General features: G+C 35.1%; 1 protein-coding gene across 17 annotated transcripts in view; it reads right to left on the minus strand.

The window, feature by feature from the left end:
- Positions 1-722: 722 nt before the first annotated feature.
- The window catches only part of SPICE1 (spindle and centriole associated protein 1), a 58,735-nt gene continuing 34,547 nt past the window's right edge, over positions 723-24,910 (minus strand). For 15 of the 17 annotated variants that reach the window (XM_039843019.1, XM_039843015.1, XM_039843020.1 and 12 more), the window contains 11 exons: positions 22,019-22,161; positions 21,674-21,811; positions 21,045-21,310; positions 19,344-19,475; positions 15,175-15,319; positions 14,046-14,270; positions 8,371-8,861; positions 6,530-6,710; positions 4,278-4,380; positions 3,206-3,293; positions 723-1,986 (listed from right to left, as the gene is read on the minus strand). In XM_039843019.1, the coding sequence (XP_039698953.1) occupies positions 1,933-1,986; positions 3,206-3,293; positions 4,278-4,380; positions 6,530-6,710; positions 8,371-8,861; positions 14,046-14,270; positions 15,175-15,319; positions 19,344-19,475; positions 21,045-21,310; positions 21,674-21,811; positions 22,019-22,161 (1,966 nt within the window). In that variant the 3' untranslated portion in view covers positions 723-1,932. Of the gene's footprint in view, positions 1,987-3,205; positions 3,294-4,277; positions 4,381-4,577; positions 4,648-6,529; positions 6,711-8,370; positions 8,862-14,045; positions 14,271-15,174; positions 15,320-19,343; positions 19,476-21,044; positions 21,311-21,673; positions 21,812-22,018; positions 22,162-24,910 lie in introns of those variants that run through there. The other 2 variants (XM_039843023.1, XR_005648765.1) reach the window with 2 other exon arrangements.

A 24,910-nucleotide genomic window follows, 5' to 3' on the forward strand; every position in this document is an offset into this window, starting at 1 on the left:
CTAATTTAATTGGTATGGAGTGAGACTTGGGCATTAGGAATTTTAGAAGGTCCTCAGATGACTCTAATGGCAGTCAAAGTTGAGAAGCATTGGTTTAGAAGACCTAGAAAAGGCTCTTTTCTCTACATCTAGTATTCTTGGAGTTTTTCAATCTATTTTTGGACTTTATCAGCAAAAACAAACATGAACAGGATGAGTACTTAAATGTCAGTCCCACAGGTTGCCAGTGAGCTAGTGGTAAAAGTTTTTGACAATGGTTCTCAACTCTGGCTGCACATTAAATCACTTTGAGCGACTTCCCCCACCCCGCCCAGCCCCAGTTTTGCATTGTGTTTATTACTTCATTTAAGTAGGGATGAACTGAGGGGGCTCTCTAAGGAACCCCTATTTTTTTTAATTTATTTATTTAAGTTAGTTTTGAGTATACAGTACATTAGTTAGACATCTATATAGTTAATAAAATGATTCCCCCAATTGCTCCCTCCCTTGCTTTTTAAAATACCATGTCAAGGGCTCACCCACACCCCATAGTCAGTGTGCCACTTTTTAAATGCTCCCAAAGTTGAAAATTGTGGCTTTTCGGGTTTAAAAAATATTAGATTTAAAAAATAAAGAGCCAACCAGCTGGAGAATATTAAAGAAAACGCATGTCAAAAGAATATTCACAAACCAAGCAGATAATCTAACTTTCCAATAATATAGGATAGGGGATAACACCAAAATGGTTTATATCCCAGACAGGGACCGTTATTTATTAAATACAAAGTTTCAAAACACGCAATACAAATGGAAGAATCTGCAATAATGCAGATGAATACAGAAGACTTCACATAAATAAAATCAGTAATATCAGAAGAAATTATTATTTTTTGCCACCACGACAATGAAGAGGCTCAAATAAAAACTGCGAATGACACTTCTAGAACAGTGACTTACAATTTCAAGAGGAGGGAGGTTGTTGTCTCAGAAAGCTCTCCAAGTACAGAGCTTGAATTTGCTTTCCCCACCCCACTCCCACCTCACTTAGGTTAAGAATTCCTGTCACAGAGCTGAGGGGCAGAGATAATTCAAAAAGTAAGTTTAAAATAGAAACCAATGTCTGAGAGACAAACAGGTGCCTTGAAGAAAAACTTACCCCGAATGCTTAGTAGATTCTGGGCTAGGAAAATTGATAGCAAATTTTGGTATTCAATTCTGTTTCAAACTCTAAATACACCAACAAATCATTGTTACTGCATTTAGACATCCGAGCTCTACGATCATTATTTATTTGATGTACATTACCACTATTGATGACATTTTCACATCTAAAGACTGCATAACAATTTTACAATATATACAACCACTCTTACTTCCTGAGGCAAATATAAACAAATAACCCCATGCCTACTTTTTAAAGCTAAACATTCTAGTTGATGGAAAAAGTAGTAGACTACAGTGACTGGTCCCAAAATAAAAAAAACAAAGGAAGTGTTAAATTTTTCTGAAAACCAAACTTTAATCACACAGAGGCTTTTTATTTCAAGTCACATGCAAAGCAACTTAGTTCTTCAGAAAGAAATAAAATAAAAATAAATAGATCGACATTTAAGATACACTAGATTTTTTAAAAACTAAATAAAGATGATAAAATAATGTACTACTCGGAAAACCTTAAAATACATATGAAATTATTAGAATCTAAAACTTTAATTTCCCTAGAGTCAAAATTTTATTCACAAAGAGACTGTAGGTTGTTCGTTAGTTGGAACTCTATTTTAAAAGGTCAAAAATAAAATAACTGCTTTATTTCTTTGTTCTATTAGTACTAAGTCACAAGATCTTTGTAGGTTTTATCTGAAAGAAGGACATTAAATACTTGCAAGGAGGAGCAGGGACAGGAGAGTGAGTTCTAGAGTATATTACTGAGAACAAACTAAAACTCAACTTCACTTATGACACATGGGTAGAAAGAGCAAACCATCCTTCTTCATTCTGTTTCTCAATCTGTTGAACAAAGATGCAAAAAAGATATAGAAAGTAATCAGAAACATAAGACCATTCAAGATTTACAATTATTTAGACCAAGCACATAGAACCAAAGTTATCCTATGCCACTGAATGACCCTGAAAATAAAATCGCTACTGGCAATATTTATTCTCTAACAGAGACACTCCAAAATAACTGAATCCTTGAGCAACAGATATCTTTATTGATTTAGGAGACCTAATTTTTTTAAAAAGGGTAAATCCAGTGCTTTATACAAATCATAGGTACAACTTTTAAAAATAACAAAAAGAATTAGTTGGGCTTGTAAATTAAATTTGTTACTAAATTCCAGAAACTAAGGGCAAATTAGATAAAATAGTTTACTTTAAAGCTTTTTTAGAATATAATTAACAGCAAGGGACAAATCTTCTAGTCCTGGACAACTAGGATATTTGAGCCTACCAATTAATTTGGGCTGTAAAAACTCAATTGTTAATAAAACACTCACTATTTGGTCTAATTACTAAAGTTAATGGCAAGAAGAGCAAAGAAAACTCCCCCCATTTCAGACAGTTGTTAGCTCAAGTTTGCAAGTATAATGTTTATGATTTTAAAGATATCTTCAAGTTTTGCTTTGACTAAACACTTAGGGGAACTATATTTTGTTATATTACCAACAAAGAAAAATGTTTTTGGCAAAAATTGTGGATATATTGTAAGATGCTTAGTTTCTATACATTCCTATAGCAAATCAGAACGCATGAAGACTATGTAAGACATTTATTTATTCTTTGTGCCATAACTACTCTAATCAGTGTCACACTCAGATATGAGACACCGGGGTAAGTGACACATAAAGTGACTGGCCTCAAGGCTCCAGCTATCCCAAGCTCCACCCAGCCACAGCAAGGACTAAAGGAACCAATATCTCAGTATACCTACAGCCTATTCAAGGCACACCTGAGATGTCCTGCCATACTACTTGGGAAGCTCTGTCTAAAACCAGTAAGTTCCAGTCTTTAACAGCTGTTGAAATCCTACTGAATTTTATCTTATTCCTTAGTTATCCTAGAAAACAAAAGAAGTGTAATTTGTTTTTCTAACAAAGTTGAATTAATATTTTTCTTGTGAGAATTTTCTATCATCTTTAGGATAACAGGAATAATAAAGAATGGAAATCACTAAACATCCATCCTCACCCTCCTGCCCCTTCACACATTATATTTGATCACATACCTTTGCTCTTGGATTAACAGGTGTGAATCGTCCACTTCCCGAGGTGGCGTTTAATGGAGAACAAGAATTACTAGTAGCCCCTGAAGATCTATTTGTGAGAAATAAAAGAGAGTGAAAGAGTGAGAGAGTAATCTATCATTAGTAATCTTCAAAAATTATTAAGACTGACAATTCTCAATACTGGCAAGGGCTTGAAAAGAAATGGCTGACTTAGGTCCAAATGAGATCAAATATTTGTAACATATTTTTACCAACCTAAGTCTTTTTTTTAATTAATAGACTTTGTTTTTTTAGAGTAGTTTTAGATTTACAGAAGGACTGAGTGTAAAGTACAAAGAGTTCCAATAAATTCTCAACCTCTCCTCCCTCCCCAGTTTCCTCTATTATTAACACCTTGTATCAGTGTGGCACATTTATTATAATTGATAATATTGATACATTATTATTATTAACTAAATCCATAGTCTACATTAGAGTTCATGCATTGTGTTATACACTCTATGGGTTTTGACAAATGTATGACATGTATCCACCATTACAGTATCACACTGATAAGTTTTTAGCATTAACACGTACAGGGGAAAAAGGCTGAGGTAATGGAAGAGAATAACAAGAATTGGAGCAGCTCAGTGCAATAGGAGCCATGTAGAGTGGAGACAGAAAGCCGAGGACATATTTAGCGTCAGAATTTACCAACACGTGACCCTAGATATCAAGGCAAATCACACAAGTAGTTCAATGAGCTTCAGTTTCATTATTGTAAAGAAGGAAAATATTACTGGTCGATTTACCCACCCTCATTTTGTAATCCATAAATCATTCTATATTTGTGCTATTAACTGATTTTTGTTTTCCTTAGCCAACCCATGCTTTTCTACTTAATGAAGGCTTGTTCCTCGTGCCTCTTCTTTTTCCTCCAAATTTCTCCTCTCCCATTACTTTATTTTCTCTACATGGGTGAGTCTGTCCAAACCTAAGTCAGATATTATGCACTTTCTTGTTTCACAAAGGGAATAAAACACATACCACATTCTTGATTTTTTTTAAGTAACTATTCACATTGCAACCCTACCTTCTTGTATTTATCCCACTGGTAGGAGAGATAGTACTGCATTTTGAGCTTTCTGAGGCTTCTACTCCTGGAATAGATACCTCAATTGTCCTCTTTCCTCCTTCTAAAATATAAAAATAAATATTAGTTTCATTACCTTTCATTAAAATTAAAATTAAAATTTTTAACTTGATTTCTATCTTACTGCAAATTTTACATTATAAATTTGGGAGTTCTTTCTATATTTTATCATTATGGCCCACAGATAACACTTGAAGGATTTTTCAACAAATGAACTGTGAGACAAGAAACATTAGTTACTAGTGTCAATTCAGTAGCATGCCCGTTCATAGAGAGCCAGAATCTTCAGACAAGTAGTATCATGTCAGATCTGGAAGTGAAAAACAGAAATTAAGAGCTAGCCCTAAAGAACTTGAAATTTTTGTCAAAAACAGCTTATCTAAAGTTTTCCCAAAAGAAGGAAAAAGAAAGAAAATTTCTGAAGTAAAACTTTAAGTCTTCTTAGTCTATCACATTATTACTGTTACTGAAGACATTAAATAGGAAGGGAAAGTTAGCTGAAGAGCTCATACGGCCAATGGCAAGTAGAATTATGTATATTTTCAATTTTCAGAAGTAGGTTATCAATCAACAAATATTTACTAAGTATCTATGAATGAAAGGCTTCATGTCTATCCCAGACAGTTTCACAGAGGCTCCCATGAATCACTGCTTTAAATCAGTGATTTCTGGGCTTTAGGGGGTAGTGACACCCTATTTAATTTTATAACATATACCTTGGTTCCCTAGAAAATAAAAGAGTTTCTGCATGGCATATGATTTACTTTTATCTTTAGCATTACAGCCCACAGAGGTTCCTGTAAAACCAAGAATTTTACTTAAGAAAAGAGTGGCAAGAACAGTTACAAATTTACCGATTTGCTTTAGAACTTCAGACAAATCATATAACCTACATGCACATCAGTTTATTTATCAAACAGCTTTAATATCGGTTCTGTCTATTCCTAAGGTGCGTTGAGGACTAAATGAAAAAACAGAAATAAAAGTATTTTTTCCTTAAAGAACTACTGAAACAGAAGATGTCTCATTTAATTAAAAAATTATTCTTAAGCGTGATCTGCTATATTTTTCTCCATTGTACTGAGCAATAACTGACATTATCCCATACATTTATTTGATTATTTCTTTATTGCCTGCTCCCCAATCTGGATACTAAAGTAGTCAAGCTGAGCAGGGACTTGTCTTATTTGATGCAGTATCACCAGTCTCCAGAACATGGCAGGCACGTAGTAGGTGATCATACATATTGAGTGATTTAAGTTACTCATTCTAATCAGAAGTTGCCTCTAGACTTCATGACTGAAGAACAGCAGACAAAGTTCTCATTTGAAGAAGTCTAGAATAAACATGTCCTCTTTTATTTTTGGGGAAATGCATTATCTGTCATCTCCAGTAATTTCCAAAAGAGTCTGCTTTCTCAGTCTGTAGTTTCAAAAAGGAAATAAGTTCTGAGAGAAAACATCTTATTGGCAGATATCTTAAAGGTAACCCACTTCGATCAGCCAAAGGACATATGAATCTTTCTGAAACACCAAGATTCTTAAACACTTGGAATACACCACTTCCTGATACAGAGCTTTTTCTATTCTGGGCCACTAGAAAACTCTTAGATGGGGCCACAATCAGTCTCTGTAGCTCTACCCCTTAAGGATCTTAATAATTCAAATTTTAGCTAAAGCACAACTTGAGATCACCTTTGTCTCATCAGTACCTTTTTGAATGTGAATACTATGACAACTAATTTTCTGGTTACTGTTCTATTATTTAGAATCCCCTCTAGCTTTTCAGTCCTAAATGTAACAACAAAAGTTTAATTTACAAATAAAAATGTTTTAAATGATTTTAACAGAATAATAATTTGTAATTTGTTGCTGATGAAATTCTAAATTCTCATTCTAAAGCTTATATTTTATAATTAGTTGCAGCATATGTTCTAAGTGAATCATATACTGTAATGAGTCTCATTTCCATGTACGGCAACTTAGAAATGCAGACACCGAAGACTACAGCACGCATCACAAGAAAGCTTTCTAACAGGAGACTGGCCTTCTAGTCTTATCTCTATATACTGATTCTGTAATTTAGTCTGTTTCTTTCTGTGTAAAATTAAAGGCACTGAATTATATGCTCTCATATAAAAACTTTCTAGCTTTTAAACTGTCTACTTTTTAAATCATGAATTTGTGACCAACCAGTCCAAGCTCTGAGAGGTGACTGAATAGGTGATACTGGTGGAGAAGGATTCAAACCAATAAGTTTCTGCTGCTCTATTAACTGCAAGAGTTTTCCACGAGCCTCCATACTCTGCCGGTTCAATTCTGCAATCCGTTCCTCCATACTACTTGGTGTTAGGGGTTGTGCTGCTGGAAAATTCTTAAAAAAAAAAAAAAGGCACAAATTCCATATTAAAAATAATCCAAAAATTTCTGACTTTTTGTAAAAATAAACTTTTCTACTAAAAGCCAACAAGTTAAGTATTCATGGCCCTTGCTATTTGCAAACTTGAATAGTGGATGAAAAATTGAATTTACAAGTCACTTAACTGAAAAATTAGGGCTTAAAGTAAAGGGATACTAATCTTTCTAATATTGGTGTCACGTAAGTCTTCCAGTCCCTCTGTCCACAGAGAGTGACTGTGAGATGAAACTTTCCCACATCTTAGTGTTTACTGAACTGCACAAAAGATCACACAAGCAAAGACACTATTTCTAGTGACCTGGCTTTTAAGTAACACACATATTAATGCCAGATCCGGAGTATGAATCACAATACACAAAGGAGAATCTGCTGCAGTTGAAAGAGATGCTTCTATAATTATAATCTTCATACATGCACCATGAATTATTTGGCAAAGGTTTCTAGGAACCTTATCACTCCTTCTGACTGTATGTCAGCCTCCCTAGGACACGTTTGGCCTAAAGTATCTGATTCAGGACAGTTAGTGACTATAAAGGAATATAAGAGGTTAAAAAAAAATAGCCACTGAAGGAATATAAGTTAAATTTGAAAATTCCTTAAAGAAATATATTATTTCATTTAGCTAAATATGTCCCTTTGGGAAAAAAACAATCCTTAATAGAAATCAGCAATTCAAAGCTTATGCTCATTAGTTTAAAAAGAGATAAGCAAAACAGTATTAATTAAAGATCATTTTATAATTCTAATGATAACAAAAAAGGCGGTAATATTAGACTGTCATCTCGGCCTGATCTATATACTAGTTAGAAAAAGAGGCAAGCTCAATTGTTAACTCTGTTATCTTTTTTAAACTAAAGAGTTATCTGTTTCAATAATCTTCAAAATGCTACAAACATAGAAATGTTTCCAGTGACTCAAAACTAAGGCAATTCATACTTAGATACATCTGTACTGATGGATACTGCCTACTCCTAATACTCCTTCCAGGCTCCTCTTCAGCCAGTCCCTTCTGACTACTATTTCTGTTACTCAGTACCCATATTGCCCTTATTCCCCATGAGCCAGTGCTGACAGATGTGGCCCTTATCCTCTAACCTTACTATCCCTCATCTCCTAGCCTTCCTCATGGAAGCCCTCGGTCCACCATCAGTAAAGCCCTTATGGAAACAATCACCCCTGGAAACTCTGATCCACGATGCTGCCAGGTCCTTCCAACTGCTAAAACTCTGTTCTGTCCCCTATCAGAACCTTGACAGGATCTACTGTGGCTTATAAAGAAGTAAAAGCAAGTCTCGCCCATCACTGTGAACAGCATGAGGATGGGTTATAAACTTCATTCCTAGCTTAATTTTAGCTTTCCTATACATTTTACCTTTGTCCTCTTTTCCTCATCCATTTCTGATTTTTTATTTTACGCTTTTTTCTTTTATTGTATGCACGCTATAAACTGACAAATAACTTCCACTTATTTTGTAATGAGGACATGACAAAACATAAGCCATCTAGTAGCAGTCAAAGATATCCCGGATAACTCCTGGAAAGAAGTCTCTTAAGATGTTCCACCAATGTACTTAAGTTCCTATATGTCCCTAGTCAATCTTTAACTGGTACTCACAGCAGTCATGTCACTTGTATGACTTGTCTCCTGTTTGTTTAACTCCCGAAGTCCATCCCCTTGCTCTCCTCCTGGCCCAATAATATTATTCAGATGTGCCTTGATAGCTGAATTCTGCAGTGTCAACTCAGCGATTCGTGCCATGATGTCCTTTCTTTGTATTAAAGCTTCATTTGTCCTAAGCTGTTGTCCATCTCCCAAAACTGAGGGCCCTTCTGAGAATGTGGGGTTTCTTGTCTGCTGAGTATCTGAGTGGGAATTGCACAGGGGCTGTGAGAGGCCAACGACAGGCGCCTGGGTCTTGTTCTCCAGATCTTCTCCCATGTGAGAGACCCTCCACCTCTGAGTGAAGAGATGACTCTCCTCACTTGAATTCTGAATATCTATGCTTATAGGTAAGGTCTTCTCTTCCCAATTTTGTTCCTTCTCAATTATTTCCACTGTTGGAGGAATTCGTGGAGCAGGACGAGTTTGAACAGTCCTCCTCAATACTGTAGATAAAATTTAAAAATAACAAAAACATGTATTATTATTTAGCCATAGATTGTATTACAATCATCATGGTAGTTAAAGAAGTATTTCACTATTTCTTTAGAAGGATTTGGCTTCCAAATATCTAAATTATTTTAGCGGGGAATATACTCACAATGCTACCTCTAACGATCAAGTTTGGAGACTTTGATATTCCTTAAAGCTTTATCACTATCCTTGTGAAACTGCCTGCCAAGTTCACATTTTAATATGTATATTAATTAACATCTGGGCATCCTGGGGGTGGAGACAGTATAGATAATTATATAACTGAAGATGATCAGAAAAGGCATCTCTGAAGAAGTAAAAATTTTAAATGATTACATATGTGGCAAAAAGTAGAGCAAAGAACATTACAGGCAGAGAGAACGACATATATGAAGGCACAAAAATAGGAGAAAGCAAAGAAAAGAGGCCAGGGTAGCTGCAGCATAGCAACGAGGGGAGAACTGGAAAAATATGAGATTGGAGAGGCGTGTGAGGGCTATTTATTGCAGAGGTTTTTAAGCCATGTTAGGAATTTGCTAATTTAATTCAAGAACAATAAAACCTGGAGAAATTTTGGCAATGACTCAATTTACATTTCTTAAATGTTATGGATAGTTAAGAAGTGCAGGAATGGAAGAGACCAGAAAGCAACTTTGGTAATCTAGAGGAAAGATATGGCAGCTTTGACTAAGGTATGTTGGCTAGAAAGATGGAGAAAAGTAGACAAATTTGAGAAAGATTTTGGCAATAGAACTGAAGCGATGAACTAGAAGTGGGGGGTGAAACACACGGATCCATGCACAACTGAAGTGATGGTGATGCCATTTACTGAGATGGAGAAGATAAGAACAGATTTGGGGGAAGGGAGGTTATCAAGAATTCAGTTTTGAACATGCTAAGTTTAAGGTGCCTTGTGGTTCACTCATATATCCATCCAAGCAAATGGATACATGGATCAAAACTCAAGAGAAATATCTAAAACTAAGATCCAAAACTGTAAGTCACTGGAGTATAGAAAGTATTGGAAGCCATGAGAATGAGTGAGATTATCTAGAGAGAAAGAATAGAATGAGAAAAGAAACAGTACCAAAACATGAAGAACTTAACATTTAGAGTCAGGTAAAGGAGGGGAAGCAAGCAAAGCAGATAGAAAGGGAGCAGCCAGAAAGATAAGAGAAATATTACAAGAATGTGGTATCAAGGAAACAAAGAGGGAGTGGTTAACTGTGTATAATACTACTGCTGAGACCTAGAAACATAAGGACAGAAAAGTGCACACTGGACTTAGTAACACAGAGGCCACCAAAACCTTTAGCAAGAGTAGTTTAGGTAGAATGACTTAATTAGGAGTAACTGGAAGGACAGATGCCTCAAGTTCAAGATTATAGAGTACAACTTTAGCTTACCTCCTTTCACTGATAGCAAGGAAATATAAAAGTAAATATAAACCACATCGGTAAAAATAATGGTCTGGGGAGATGCATTAGCAAATTAGATATTTCAACACATTTCTAGAAGACTGAGAGTAGATGGGAAGTGTGTAAAAGTATGAAATTGAGCAGAAACCACAGTCCCGAATATATTTCCTCCGTCCTCTCTATTGCAGCTGTTCCTGGATTTAAAAACACCTAGTTAAAAAACTAAGAATTGATCTACCATATGATCCAGCAATCCCTCTACTGGGTATTTACCCCAAAGACTTGAAAACTCATATCCAAAAAGATATTTGCACATCGATGTCAGAGCAGCATTATTCACAGCAGCCAGGACATGGAAGCAACCAAAGTGTCCCACGATAGATGATTGGATAAAGAAACTGTGGTACATTTATACAATGGAATATTACTCAGCCATAAGAAGAGATGAAATACTGCCATTTGTGACGACACAGATGGACCTTGAGATAATCATGCTAAGTGAAATAAGCCAGACAGAAAAGTTGAAAATCACATGATATCACTTATATGTGGGATATAAACTTAAAAGCAACAAATGAACAGGACAAACAGAGACTCATGAACATGGAGTATAGACTAGTGGTTACCAGAGAGTAGGGAGTGAGGGAGAATGGGGTAAAGGGGGTCAAATATAGGGAGGTAGAAGTGGGTAAAAGGATCAAATATATGGTAGCTGAAGGAAACTGGACTTTGGGTAGTAGGGGGCGGTAGAAAGGGTAAAGGGGGTCAAATATGTGGTGACAGAAAGAGGAAGTGAACACACAGTGTAAATATATATATGCTTTATTGCTAAAGTGTACGGCTAAAACATTGGATTTTGTTAACCAATAGCACTGTAAAAATAATTAATTAATATAATTTTTATATTAATTAATTATATATATATATATATCTTCTTTTTAAAAAAGCACATTCTTTTGTAAACAAGAGAGTAAAAGCAGTCTGAAACTCCAGGCAAAACAAAAATTGAACAAAAAAGTCACAGTATAAATATAGGACAAAGATTCTGAACAACTTTAACTAATTAAGTGAACAACGAATTCACCTTGATCTTCATTCTAAGAATGCTTTCCTTTCTGTTGGCACAAGATTAACAATAACAACAGATCGAAAAAGAAAAGGTGATTGTTAGTTGTTCTCAACTTTCAGTATCCATCTATAGATAAGACCCAGAAGACATAATTATAGTAATGGCACAATGTAAATGTTATTAAACTTGCTACTGTAACAGGAAAGGCAGAGTTGACTGGTGGTGGGAGGTGGAAACACAGGAGATGTAGAAGGAAGGGAAGGGAGCTAGTATTCTCATCTTACATAGTGGAAAGCCAAGAAATACACCCTGAAGTTAATGAAAAAGAAATAGAAAGTATTTAAAGTCACAAAGTTAGGCATTAGATGAATTAAAAATAAAAATATAATTACCCAAATTAGATAGAAAAGGGAAGTAGGTGTTAATTGAAATGAAACCCTCTTATTTAATAAGGAAGAGTCTATAATAATTGTGTAAAGTTGATATTTCTAAAAGAGATGTATAAATATTTTATATTAATTATGGAGACTACCTCCAGATAAACAGAATTCAGTTTGAGATAAAAATGATTGTCTCTTGATGTAGGCCTATAGTGAGGAAGAAAGAAACTCTTGCATGTGCTTTTTTTCTCGTTAACCACATGGAAATAGGAATTAGAATTAACACTTTAAAATAAAGAATAAATGGGATATAAGAAAATGAAAACAGGAGATTATATATAATATATTACTCTTTCAAGAAGTGTGGCTATAAAGGAAAGCAGAAATGAATTAGTAGCTAAAGGAAAATATTCATGATGGAAATTTAAGAATATGTGGTAGCCTCTGGCTACATGTGGCTATTCATATTCAAACTTAAATTAACTAAAATTAAATAAATTTTAAAATTCAGTTCTTCATTCTCACTAGTCACATTTCAGGGGCTCAGTAGCCCCATGAGGCTATTAGGTAGCCACCGCAGTGAATGGAACAGACATAGAACATTTTCATCATCACAGAAAGTTCTACTAGACAGAGCTGTCTAGAGTATAACTGAACGTTCATGAAGTATCTTCCATCTTTATTTACATGTTCAATTTAACTGAATAAGTCTTTACATGCGAGCATTCTAAACAAAATCCTGAAAAATGTAATAATAAAACTTTATCAATTCAGAATACATATTCAAAGGTAGTTCTGTCTGCACACTATACAAGAAATGTGCCATGTCATTTTCCGTGCAAAACCCTCTGAAAATACTAACAAAATGTTGTCTATAGCAACATAATTTGCTTTAATGAACATTTAGTATATTTGTAATCAGAGTAAAAATATTTATAGTAATTGTTTCTTTAAAATAATGTTAAGCTATTTTAGTATCACCAATTAAAAACAATTTACAGTATCTCAAGAGATTAGATAATAACATGCAAATATTTGAAAAATTACTTTAAGAAATGAAATTCTAACCTGAACAGAAACCAGATTTGATATCGTATTTCCTAAATCACCAGAGTTAATAATACTTTCTAGTCTTCTAAAGAGGAAATACTGAATCACAAAATTATAGAGCTGGAGGGGCATTAAAAATAAAGGAAAACTGAAGTCCAGAAAAGGTAAGTATCTTAGCCCCATGCCTCCCATCTAATCATTGGATGGGGAGACCAGGACTCTCACACTCAGCCTAGCACTGTCTCCATACACCACGCAGATCTGACAGACTCTACCTTTGCATTACAAATGCCAAAACAATTTTTATAATAGCAAAGATTTGTCATTTTCCTCAATCCCTGATGGCCTCTTCATGTTCTCTATTGAAAACACACATAAAAGTACAGAAAATTTGACAAATTTGTATATCTCAATAGCAAAAGTTCTTCTGTCCCCCTATATAAGAAGATAAACACTATTTTTAAAGAAGTAAAAATTTAGGGAAATTAGGGCTAACTAGTATTTTTCTAAAAACTTTTGAGGAGATCTGTAGTCGTTTTTTGATTGAAGAACTCTTTTGAAAATGAAATGAAAGCTATAGCTACAGAAAAATGCACATGTGGACAAATGAATATAATTTTCCAAACAATAAAGTAGTCCACAGAACTTGTGAAAACGACCTATAAACTCTAAGAATTTCCGAGCTAAGGATTAACAATAATTATTTTTAACATTTTATTCAAAACTCATAATATGTGCTTCAAAAGTGACTCTAAAGCTATTTTTAATTGTCCATAGACTTTCATTATAAATTTCCTTCAACTGACTGAGCTAAAAAGTTTTGATGAGAAAGAGGTTAATCGCCAGATCTGACTTTCAGTTCTCTCCTTTCCTTGGTTAAAATTTCATTACTCTTTGGAGAATAATCTCCACTCGTTTCTTACTCTTTCCTAGGCTCCTGGACCATAGGGACAAATGGGATTCCCCTTACTCCGTGTCTTAATGCTGAAGACTTTGATCTCTTGATCTGAGCTTAATGTTTACAATTTCTAATGAAATAAATATATAATAAAATTCAATGTCATATTTCACCATAGGAACAACATGCACGATATAAACTACCCAATCTTCCTTCAGCTTAAAGGTTATATATGGTTATCAATATCTTTTTTAAATTCTGTTTATCAGGGAATAATGAACACAATAGTGTCAACACATATCAAAAACAACTACCACATAACTTAGAAGAAGCCTGCTCACCATCCTGCAGAGGAGAGAATTCTGAGTTGCTCTTCTGCCTGGGTGGTGTTAACAACACAGCTGGCTCAAATACATGTGCTGGAAAATTGTTGGCTAGATTCGCACTGTCTGGGGGGTTTGGCACCTGAGACAGTTTAACAGGCAAGTCTTCCTGAGGGAATTCAAGCATGTCTTCCCCTCGGAACATCAATGGCACGGATACATCAGCATTTACAACTGGATCCTCTGAAGAAGATGAGAGGCTATTAATACTTAAAGGAACTATGGGCACATTTCAGATATTTATACTTAAATGCATCTCCATAGAGGGCAAAATCATGTGACTTCTAGAGCCTTCACTTTTTAGGCCATATCCTCTTTTACTAGTAATTCAAAGACAAGACTCCTGAGGGGCCAGTGCTAGTAAGAAATAGCTGTTTTTGAGAAAAACAGAGGGCCCCTAGCCATTGAAGACCTGCCCTAGCCATTGAATTTATCTTATGCAAGTTAAATTTTATTTAGCCACTTCTTAAAATCACTCCCAACATGCATAATTTTCCACATAGAGATGCTCGCCAAAGTATTACTTAGAAGTAAAAAACATGAGAAAGCCTAAATGTCTTATTCAGCCTATGGCATATGATGGCATATGAGGAGAAAAAAGGCTTTTACAACATTGCCACAAACAAACAAAAGTTATAAATTTCTAAAACTCACTATATTTTTTTCTTTCCAAGACTACCTTTTCTCCTCCTAAACCTGGGGCATCGTGATGGAAAGTACTGGAATTAAACTCCCACTGGTCTAGGAAGTTAGTTCTGCTACTTCCTATTTGTGTGATTTTGCTAATTTATCAACTCTTACTAAGACTTAGTTTTCTCATCTAAAAAAATGGGCATAACAATAACACCTACCTTATAAGACTATTATGAAGATTAAATGAGATAATGCATGTAAAACACTTAAAACGTATCTGGCATAGAGCAAGTATCCAATAAATATTGGCTGTAAATAGCAATGGCAACTGTAGTAGTGTCATGCCGTATATGCATAAATAGCCAATAACTCCATTTAAGTTGACAGTTTTGTTCATTTGTTTACTCCATAAGTATTTTTAAAATGTCAAGCTGGGATAATAAGACCCACTCACCTGGATTGTCCATAATTCTTCTACTCATGGTTCCCCTTTCTAATGCCAGACTTTCTTTATTATTTATCACAGGACAGCTCTTAATGGCATGTGTGAGCGATATAAGTTGCTCATCTGTTGTGACCATGTACTGCTGAAGTCTAGCCTAGAGAAAGAAGAATGAAATAATATCATTGGCATATCAAACATCAAATCAGCACCTAGTTGTGTATAACTATATCATTATTTTAAATACTCTAGAAATTTCAGACTTTCATTCAAATACTAAAACAATGCATTCATGAGAATACATAATTATAAATATTTTTAAAGTCTCATGATAGAGGAATTGTTAAATAAACCATAGAATATTGTTAATTAATAAATACACTGCTACAACAATAAGAATTAACCTTTTTATAGGACTTCTGACTTACAAAAACTCTTTATATAGATATCAACTGACTCTCAAAATACCCCAAATGGCAGATACAACAGGTAGAGGAAACTCAAGAGAATATTACACAGGCATTTAAAGTGATAAACATGAGCACTATAAAAATTTATGGTAATATATATAAAATAATGTTAAGGAAAAAAAATTATATACACAGAAATTTTTCCCAAATTCCACACTCATATAGCCAATGGTCTACCCAACATCTCCATCTAGAACTCACATAGGCTTCTCAAATGTACAAAACCAAACTACTCCTGAAAATTCCACCCCATCAATAACAATAGCACCCTTCTGACGGCTCAGTCCAAAACCTTGCAATCACCCTTCACGCTTCTCTCACATATTCTCCTTTACCCCATATCCAACCCATAAACAAATCCTATAGGATGTCTTCAAAATATATTCAGAATTTGGTCACAACCTCTTCCATTTCCAACCTAGACCAAGTTGCCATGTTTCATCTGAATTTTTCCAATAATTCCTATCTGCAATAAACTGCTTCTGTGTTTAACCACCTAGAGTCCCATACTGTTCCCAAACTAGGTGGGGGCACCAGAGTGAACTCATTTTATTTTTTAATTTTTAATTTTATTATTATTTTTTATTAAGTTTATTGAGGTGACATTGGTTAATACAATTATATAATTTTCAGGTGTACGTTATCATTTGACATCTGTATATTCTATTGTGTGTTTACCACCCAAAGTCCAGTTTCCTTCAGCTACCATACATTTGATCCCCTTTACCTACTTCACCCTCCCTCTACCTCCCTATATTTTACCCCCTTTACCCCATCCTTCCCCACCCCCTACCCTCTGGTAATCACTAGTCCATTGTCCATGTCCATGAGTCGCTGTTTGTTTGTCCTGTTCATTTGTTGCTTTTAGGTTTATATCCCACATATAAGTGATATCATGTGATTTTCAACTTTTTCTGTCTGGCTTATTTTGCTTAGCATGATTATCTCGAGGTCTATCCACATTGTCACAAATGGCAGTATTTCATCTCTTCTTATGGCTGAGTAATATTCCATTGTACCACAGCTTCTTTAGCCAGTCACCTATCATAGGACACTTCAGTTGCTCCTGTGTCCTGGCCACTATGAATAATGCTGCTATGAACATCTGTGTGCAATTAACTTTTGGGATATGGGTTTTCAAGTCTTTGGGGTAAATACCCAGTAACCACAGGACATTTTAAATTTTTGAGGGAAACACTGATGCTTAACATCTGTCAGACACTAGTGAACTACTAGCTTGAGGCAGTTCACAGATTAAACATTAGATTGAGATACATTCCTTTTGATGACGTCACAGCTTCACAAAGCTGAGTTTTTGGTAGTTGCTACGCCAAAAAGCAAAACTGCATAAAAATTATTGTGGAACAGGATATAAGAGTAATGGTGTCCAATATGATTCCAAGCTTTAAAAACCTGTACAATGCCCAATAGGTATACATATTCCATTAATACACATTCCATTGTTATTTAATCATTAAAAATGTATGACATTAAAAAAGTATGACTTTTTCTATTAATTTACATGTATCATTTTTTTCCAAACAGTATCTAAGTTGGTAAGACACAAATACTTGTTAAGTTGTTTGAACCTAGCTACTTAATAAATGGAACTATTGGGTATTTCTTTTGGTCCAGGGATGTCTTGAGACGCCAAGAGCACCATAAACTGAGAAAGGGCTTTGATCTCTGATCTCAACACACCAGCCCAAAGTGATCCTCTTAAAACCTAAATCAGATCACATCTCTTCTCCACTCAAAACCCTTCAGTGGTCTCCCATCTCACAGCATCGTCACAAATGAACAAAGCATAACAGCCCAAGTCCTTATCAAGGCTACAAGACCCCATGTGATCTGCCTTATCTACTCTTGTGTCCTACTACTCTCCTTTTCTAACATTCCACTCCTGCTACACTGGTCTCCTTGATTTTTTTGATCCCAACAGCCACACTCCTACCTCGAGACCTTTGCATTTGCTGTTCCTCTGCTAGACTGCTCTTCTAAGCTATCTGCATACTTGCCCCCTCACCTCCCTCAGGCTTTCACTCAAATGTCACCTCCTCAGACAGGCATGGCCTATCCCATTTACAGCTTCCCATCAGAGGTGCCTCTTCTGCCTCTTAGCTGCTTTATTTTTCTTTATAGCACATATCACCATCACCATCTAATTTATAATATACTTCACTTTTTCTTTTTTTTTTTTAAGATTTATTTAGCATATAAGCTCCATGAGGGCCAAGATTTCTTTTTTTTTCACTACTGTATTTCCTGTACCTAGAACAGTGCCAGACCCACAGTAGTTATTCGATAAAAATTTGCTGAACTAATTAGTATGTTTTAAAACTGCCCATTTTCCCAGGAGAATTGAAAATATATGTTCATGGATATACTTGTACATGAATGTTCATAGCAGTACTATTCATTCAGAATACACAAGAAGTAGAAAAATTCAAATATCTATCAACTATAGCATAAGCAAATATGGTACAGCCATATAATGGAATATACTGGGCGATAAAAAGAAATGAAGTGCTGATACATGCTACAACATGGATGAACCTTGAAAACATTATGCTAAGTGAAAGAAGTCAGATACAAAAGACCACATATTGCATGATTCTATTTATACAAAACATTTCGATTAGGCAAATCTATAGAAACATAGACCTGTGGTTGCCAGGGGCTGCAGAAGGAGAGAATGGAGAGTGATTGCTAATGAGTATTGGGTTTCTTTTTGGGGGTGATAAAAATGTTCTGGAATTATATCATGGTGCTGGTACACAACTCCGTGAATATATACTAAAAAACACTGACTGTTCACTTTCAAGGGGTGAATTAAATAGTACGTGAACTATATATCAATTAAAAAATTACATAATATATATCTACTGTCCATTGACACAAACACAATTTATCTATACTATTGCTTTTCTAGTCACTTTTGGCTAATAAATAAAAGTAGTAATAACTACCATTCGAGAACAAAAAGATAAACAAAACTGCCTCTGTCCTCAACCAGCTCATAATTTTGAAGACAGGTGCACATGTATGTGTAACACAATTTGGTAAATACAATGAGAGCAACATCCAGGGAGTATCGAACGTGCACAAAGGAAGACTATTTAATGCAGCACGGAGACAATAAGGTTTTCTATAAGAAATACTGTATATGTCAAAAAAAAAAAAAAGGAGTAATTAGCCAGACAAAGGGCAAAGAGGACCTATCTTTGAATATAAATATGAAGTTACTGTAAACTTTAAATGGCATATGATTGCAGAAGGGTTCCTCCAATGGTATCCTCTACTGTCTTGAAATTAAAAGTAGCTATCATTAACACTCATTTCACATTTTGACTGAACTACTACAATACTGGTAGTTATCATTTAAAAATAGCTATCATAACACTCATTTCACATTTTGACTAAACTACTACAATACTGGTAGTTATCATTTAAATGTAGATTCTGTTTTCCCCACTAATTAATACGTTTCTTAAAGACAGTAGACTTACTCTATATACTATTTATAGTCCAAGTTTCTACTATAGTACCTCCAATATAATAAATGTTCAATAAAAACTACCATTGATGATAATAAAGAAATATAAGTAATCACATCAGCACAAGGAAACCAAAGGCAATTAGAAGAAATCTCACACATTCTTAAAGATGTTTTATAGTAAACACAGAAAGTTTGGGATCTCATCTGAGTACCTGGGTAGCAGTATTTTCCTCTCTAAGAAGCAGAATTTCAGCTGTCAGAGCATCAATGAGCTCTCGATGATCACCTAATACTTGTTCCAGTTTCTGCCTTGTCTCTACTTCCTTACGCAGTTGGAGCTCACTCTATAAAAAAAATATCAAATAAACTCCCATCGATAGCATCACATATTGAAAACTAAAAGTTTCTACTCAAAGTTGTCAAATATGAGAACACTTACAAAGTATATAGTATGTGACAGTAATGAGAACTAAATATTGAAAACTAAAAGTTTCTACTCAAAGTTGTCAAATATGAGAACACTTACAAAGTATATAGTATGTGACAGTAATGAGAACTAAATACTTTTATTAAAAGTTTTGTTTCATTAAAATGTGCTGCTTTATCCTCTTCTTTTCTTTAAATAGAATGCAATAAACAGAATGCTATACAGAATTAAATAACTACAATTTCTGTAGAAGTAAAGGGAAGTAGAAATACATATTGCTTGAATGCACAGACCATCTCTAGAAGGATACACTGGTATCTGGCAACGAGAGCTGTCTACAAGGAAGTAAACAGGTTAAATAGATATTCACTGTGGGAATCAGGTTTTTCATCATATACCCTTCTGTAACTTTGAATTTCGTAGCATGTGAATATATCACCAATGCAAAAATTAAGTCTGTTAAAATACAATTTAAAATAAATGACAACAGATTCAAATAGTTGAGCTTTGTAAAGCAAATAATTAGCTTAAAAGTACATGCTTCTAAGCCTATAATACTTTCCGAGAGCCAAAAGTACACTCCTAGACATTCTTGCCTTAAGCATGGAAGAATGTTAAAACTTTCTTAAGTCTGACAGTACAATAAATCTTTCACTATAAAACAATTTTAGGAAGATAATTCCAGAGAAACTGAAACATCTGAATTAGAGTGGTGAGCCAACTTTTTTAATAATTAAATTTCCTCACACATTTTTATATTTGTTTAAATTTAAATACATAAAAAGTAGTTTAAACAGATTTTTTTAAAAAGATGAACTACATAATAACTCTAATTCCACAGCATTCTGAGGACTGATTATTATTCTCAAATGAATTAAAGAAACAATTCTTGCTTGTCTTTTAAATTATTTTCACAATAAAATATCTCCCACTAAGACACTAAGCAAAACCCAAGTTACCAGTCATACAGATAACATGAAGGATTTTTCCAGTCTTTGTCTACAGATTATAGGAATGCTACTCTTCAAATTGAACTAAAGTGGGAGTAGGAAGCAGAGAAAAGCAGTAGAATGAGGACGTTTAGTAGTTCTACTTAATCTATAATACTGAATATTACTGCTAAACTGAATTTTACTGTGCTAATATTCAGTTAATACTGAATATTACTGCTAAACAGTAATATTCAGTATTAGCACAAGATGTTTTATTTATAGCTGATTTACTTTACTAAGGTCATATTAAAATTAACATCACTTACCTGAGCATGTATCAACATGCTGGATGATACATGAGTCAGCATGTAGAGAGAAATTAAGAGGATAAACCTTTATTGCAGATCATCTAAAACTGAGCTATTTTAAACAAAACTATTCAAATCTGACCATATTTTATTCAGAGGTTGCAACCAAGTAAGTATAGAGGAAAAAAACCCACACATTTCCACCAGCACTCTGAAGAGGTGATTTTAATAACTTCACACTCTTACCTCTTTAAGGTACCGAACCAGGCGACAGAGGGAGCTCACCAGCGACAGAGTAAAGCCTGTAAGACCCTGACTGCTCTGTGGTCCCTTGACCTCACGTCCTGTCCACCGTTCATATTCTTCCATTTCATGTTCTACTTCATGTATCATGTGTTTGAGGACATCCAGGCTGGGATTATTGCTATTCGATAAGTCTGTGGAGGCTGTGCTAGCTGATAACATGGTATTCTTCTGCTTGGAAGGAGAATGCAAATCCGGTTTTCTTTCCACTGATAATGACAGAAGTCATTCTATTTTAAGATCAGGAAAAATTATACTAGAAAACTACTAGAAAAATCTTTGACTGTCATCCACAATTGATAAAAGGTTTTTATAGAAGTTATCACCATTTTCTCACAAAAAAATCTATATAGTTTAAGCCAGGTTTATACTATCTACAATGAATGTTCTAGAACCATCTTTCTACAGAGTTACGTGGAATAAAAGGGGGCTTCTTAACTACCATAAAACAAATTCTTACTTAGCTGGATCCAACGGGATGAGTTTAAGGGAAAAAAATTTACTAAGACATTAAGATAGCTGTATCAAGTTACATGTTTAATAATTTGTCTTCGTAAATTAAGAGACTGAACCTTTATTTGACAGTTGTTTTTGCTTCCTTGAGTTCAGCACTTGTCCCACAACATGGTTCGAGTCTAGAGACTGGATAGATTCTTCAGGTTGCAGCCTGGTGCGGACTCTCCTGACAGCATTGGTAGCATTCAGAGCAGCTAAAAGGAAGAGTATTTCCAAAAGTATCTCAAGTGAAAGAAAAATGCTGAAAGCATTTCAAGTGACAGATCAACCAGTATTTTACTCAATTAGGCTAAGACAGTCAAAACTCAAATAACTCAAATTGCTTTTAAAATTACTGTGTTTAAGAACATAATAAAGCAAGCTACTACTCTGTGAAAAAGTAATACAATGAAAAAACAAACCTTTTTGTTCCTGTGATGAAGGGGCAGGTGATGGAATTCCTGGAGGGCTTGTTATTTGTGACTGTGTTGCTATTTTCTGCTGAATATCAGTCCATAGTCTATTAATTAAGTCAGAATTATCTTCCTTTAGTTGGTGGAGAAACCTATAAATTATGGGACAACAAGCTACATTAGAATAAGTGTTATGATTTAAACTGTTAAACTGTTTACATGTTTGATTTGAAGGAACTTTTCATAATTCATAATTAAAAACATATTTTGCTTTAGTCGGTCTTCTTAGTGTTAGAAGGAACCATTCCATTTCCCTCCTAGTTTCCCGTCCATGTTGGCTCCTAAAGCAGGAACATTTTGCTCTTTCTGAAGTTTTGTGCTATGGGCCCCATCCTCCTCTCCCTTTCCCTAGATAAAGTACATGGCTTGGTCCCTTTCTGGTGTCTCTCCTACTTAGGAACCTAACCTCAGAGCATGGTCTCTGCTCATCACTGAAGTACAGTGACTGGAGCAGACTCTGCCCTGTGTGTTGGGAGCAAGAAGTGGAAAGAAGAGCTGCAGTGTAGGTTAGAGAGCTATGCTTTTTTCTGTAATCATCTTTATCATCGATAAAGCTGATATTTTCATCTCCAGTTGTTTATTTCTCACTTGGTCTAGACTTAAAAGAGCTGGGCAGGGGAGCGGGGCGGGGGGGTGGGGGTAGGCAGGTAGGGGGTGCGCAAAAAGCAGGATTAACCCAAATGTCCAGCAGCTGATGAATGGATGAGTAAAATGTGATATGTCCACAAAATGAAGTATTATGCAGCCCTAAAAATTAATTAAGCGTTACTATATCTACAATATGATGAATCTCGAAAACATGTTAAGAGAAAGACACCTGAGACAAAAGACCACATATTGTATGATTCTATATATATGAAATGTTTAGAATAGGCAAATCTATAGAGAGAAAATACACTAATCTAATAGATTAGATAGAGCTGAAGGGTTTGGGAAGAAATGGGGTTTGACTATTAAAGAGTATGGGGTTTCTTTTAGGAATAATGCAAATATTTTAAAATTGATTATAGATGGAACAAATCTGTGATACACTAAAAATCATTGAATATTACACTTTAAATGGGTGGACTGTATGGTATATGAACTACAAATAAAGTTGTTACTAAAAAACAAACAAACAAACCAGGAAAAGCAAAATTTCATTTAGTGGCTCCACAAACCTTAACCTAATAGAGTTACTTTCAACCAACCTGTGGGCAGCAAATTGAATACACTTCATAGTTGCTATAAGGCATATTTAGCAAAAGGTCTATAATGTAGTCTATTCATAGGGGTCCAATTATCAAAGCATCAGAAAGACTCCTCTGCAAGACAAGTTAGCTCTAAATCCAGACATCAGGACAAATCCTGAGAAAAGTGTTGTAATAAGATTTCTGTACCAACTGGGAAAATCCAAAGCAGTATAAACTCACGTTACTGCCCTTAATGTTTATATTTTTAAGAGTCGGATAATGTGAAAGAATAACAAGAAAAATAATACAATACTATCTATGGTAGGCTTAAGAATAACTTCCTAAAGTTACTCACTCCCTAATCCTTGGAACCTTGAGTGTTACCCTATCTGACTAAAAAGGGATTTTGCAGATATGATTAGAGGGAGGCAGAGGGAGAGTCTGACACACATAAGAGGAGAAGGTGATATGAAGAGAGAGGTAGAGATTGGAGTGATGATTGAATATTCTCAGCCTGTCCAATTTATTAGAAAAGCATGTTCTAGAGAGAAGGGCATGTATATACTGAACAACATTTTTGCTAATCTAAAGAGATTAGGCATCTGACTAATGAATCCTCTCAATGATTCTCAGCAGAAGCCAGCAATAGAGATGGGATTATCAAAAAAAGATCTGTGGAAGACCTCTTGTCTAATGGCATGCATGAACATGAAATAAACAGGAGGCCCATAAGAACTTTTGAGAATGTCATACCAGCAGATATACTTCCAGCTTGGACTAAAAGGGACTGAGATAAGATGAAATGAAGGAAGGCTGTCAGACTCCCAAAATTCTACAGACAGAAACTGGCTGATAAAATTACTCTGCTGCAAATATAGGCTCCAAGGAAAAAGGATAACTTCAAGGCCAGAGCTGTAGGTTTGAAGGTCACATCTACAGGCTCAGAGGCCAAGGCGAGAACCAAAGACACAGAAGACAGAGCCATGGATCCAGATGGTAGAGCCTTAAGCCACAGAGGATTATTACCAGGACTTGAAACCTAAAGAAATTTGCCCTGCTGGGTTTCCAAGTTGTTTGGAACTGGTGACCCCTTTCCTCCTTTGAACTTCTTCTTCCTTTTAGAATAGAAATGATAATTATTATCCTATGATATCCATCATTCTATCTGAAAGCAGATAACTTGTTTTCAGGTTTCACAGGATCATACACAGAGGGGAATGTTGGCCCAGGATGTATCATATCCAGAGTCTCACCCATACATGATTTAGATGATATTTGTTTTAAGTTGATGGTATTTAGATGAGACTTTGAAGTTGGGTACATGCTGAGACATTAGGGGATAGTGGAATGGACAAATGTAGATTTTGCATGTAAACTAGTATTAGTGGGTGGACTGTGGTAGGCTAAATAATTGGTGATTATAAGTTAAGGATCTTGTGAATGTGAGTTTGGACTCTAACTGTAATCATGTATATTCTTATAAAAGAGAGGCAGAGAGAGATTTTGACACACGCAAGAGAAGGTGATGTGCAGAAAGAAGCAGAGACTAGAGTGATGCAGCTATAAGCCAAGCAAGACCAAAAGCCATCAGAAGCTAGAAGAGGCAAGGAATTGATTCCCTTCTAGAGCCTCTGGAGGGATTGTGGCCCTGCCAACACCTTGATTTTGG

This window comes from Pteropus medius, unplaced genomic scaffold (genome assembly GCF_902729225.1).
Source record: "Pteropus medius unplaced genomic scaffold, Ma_sr-lr_union100, whole genome shotgun sequence".
NCBI classification, from domain to species: domain Eukaryota; kingdom Metazoa; phylum Chordata; class Mammalia; order Chiroptera; family Pteropodidae; genus Pteropus; species Pteropus medius.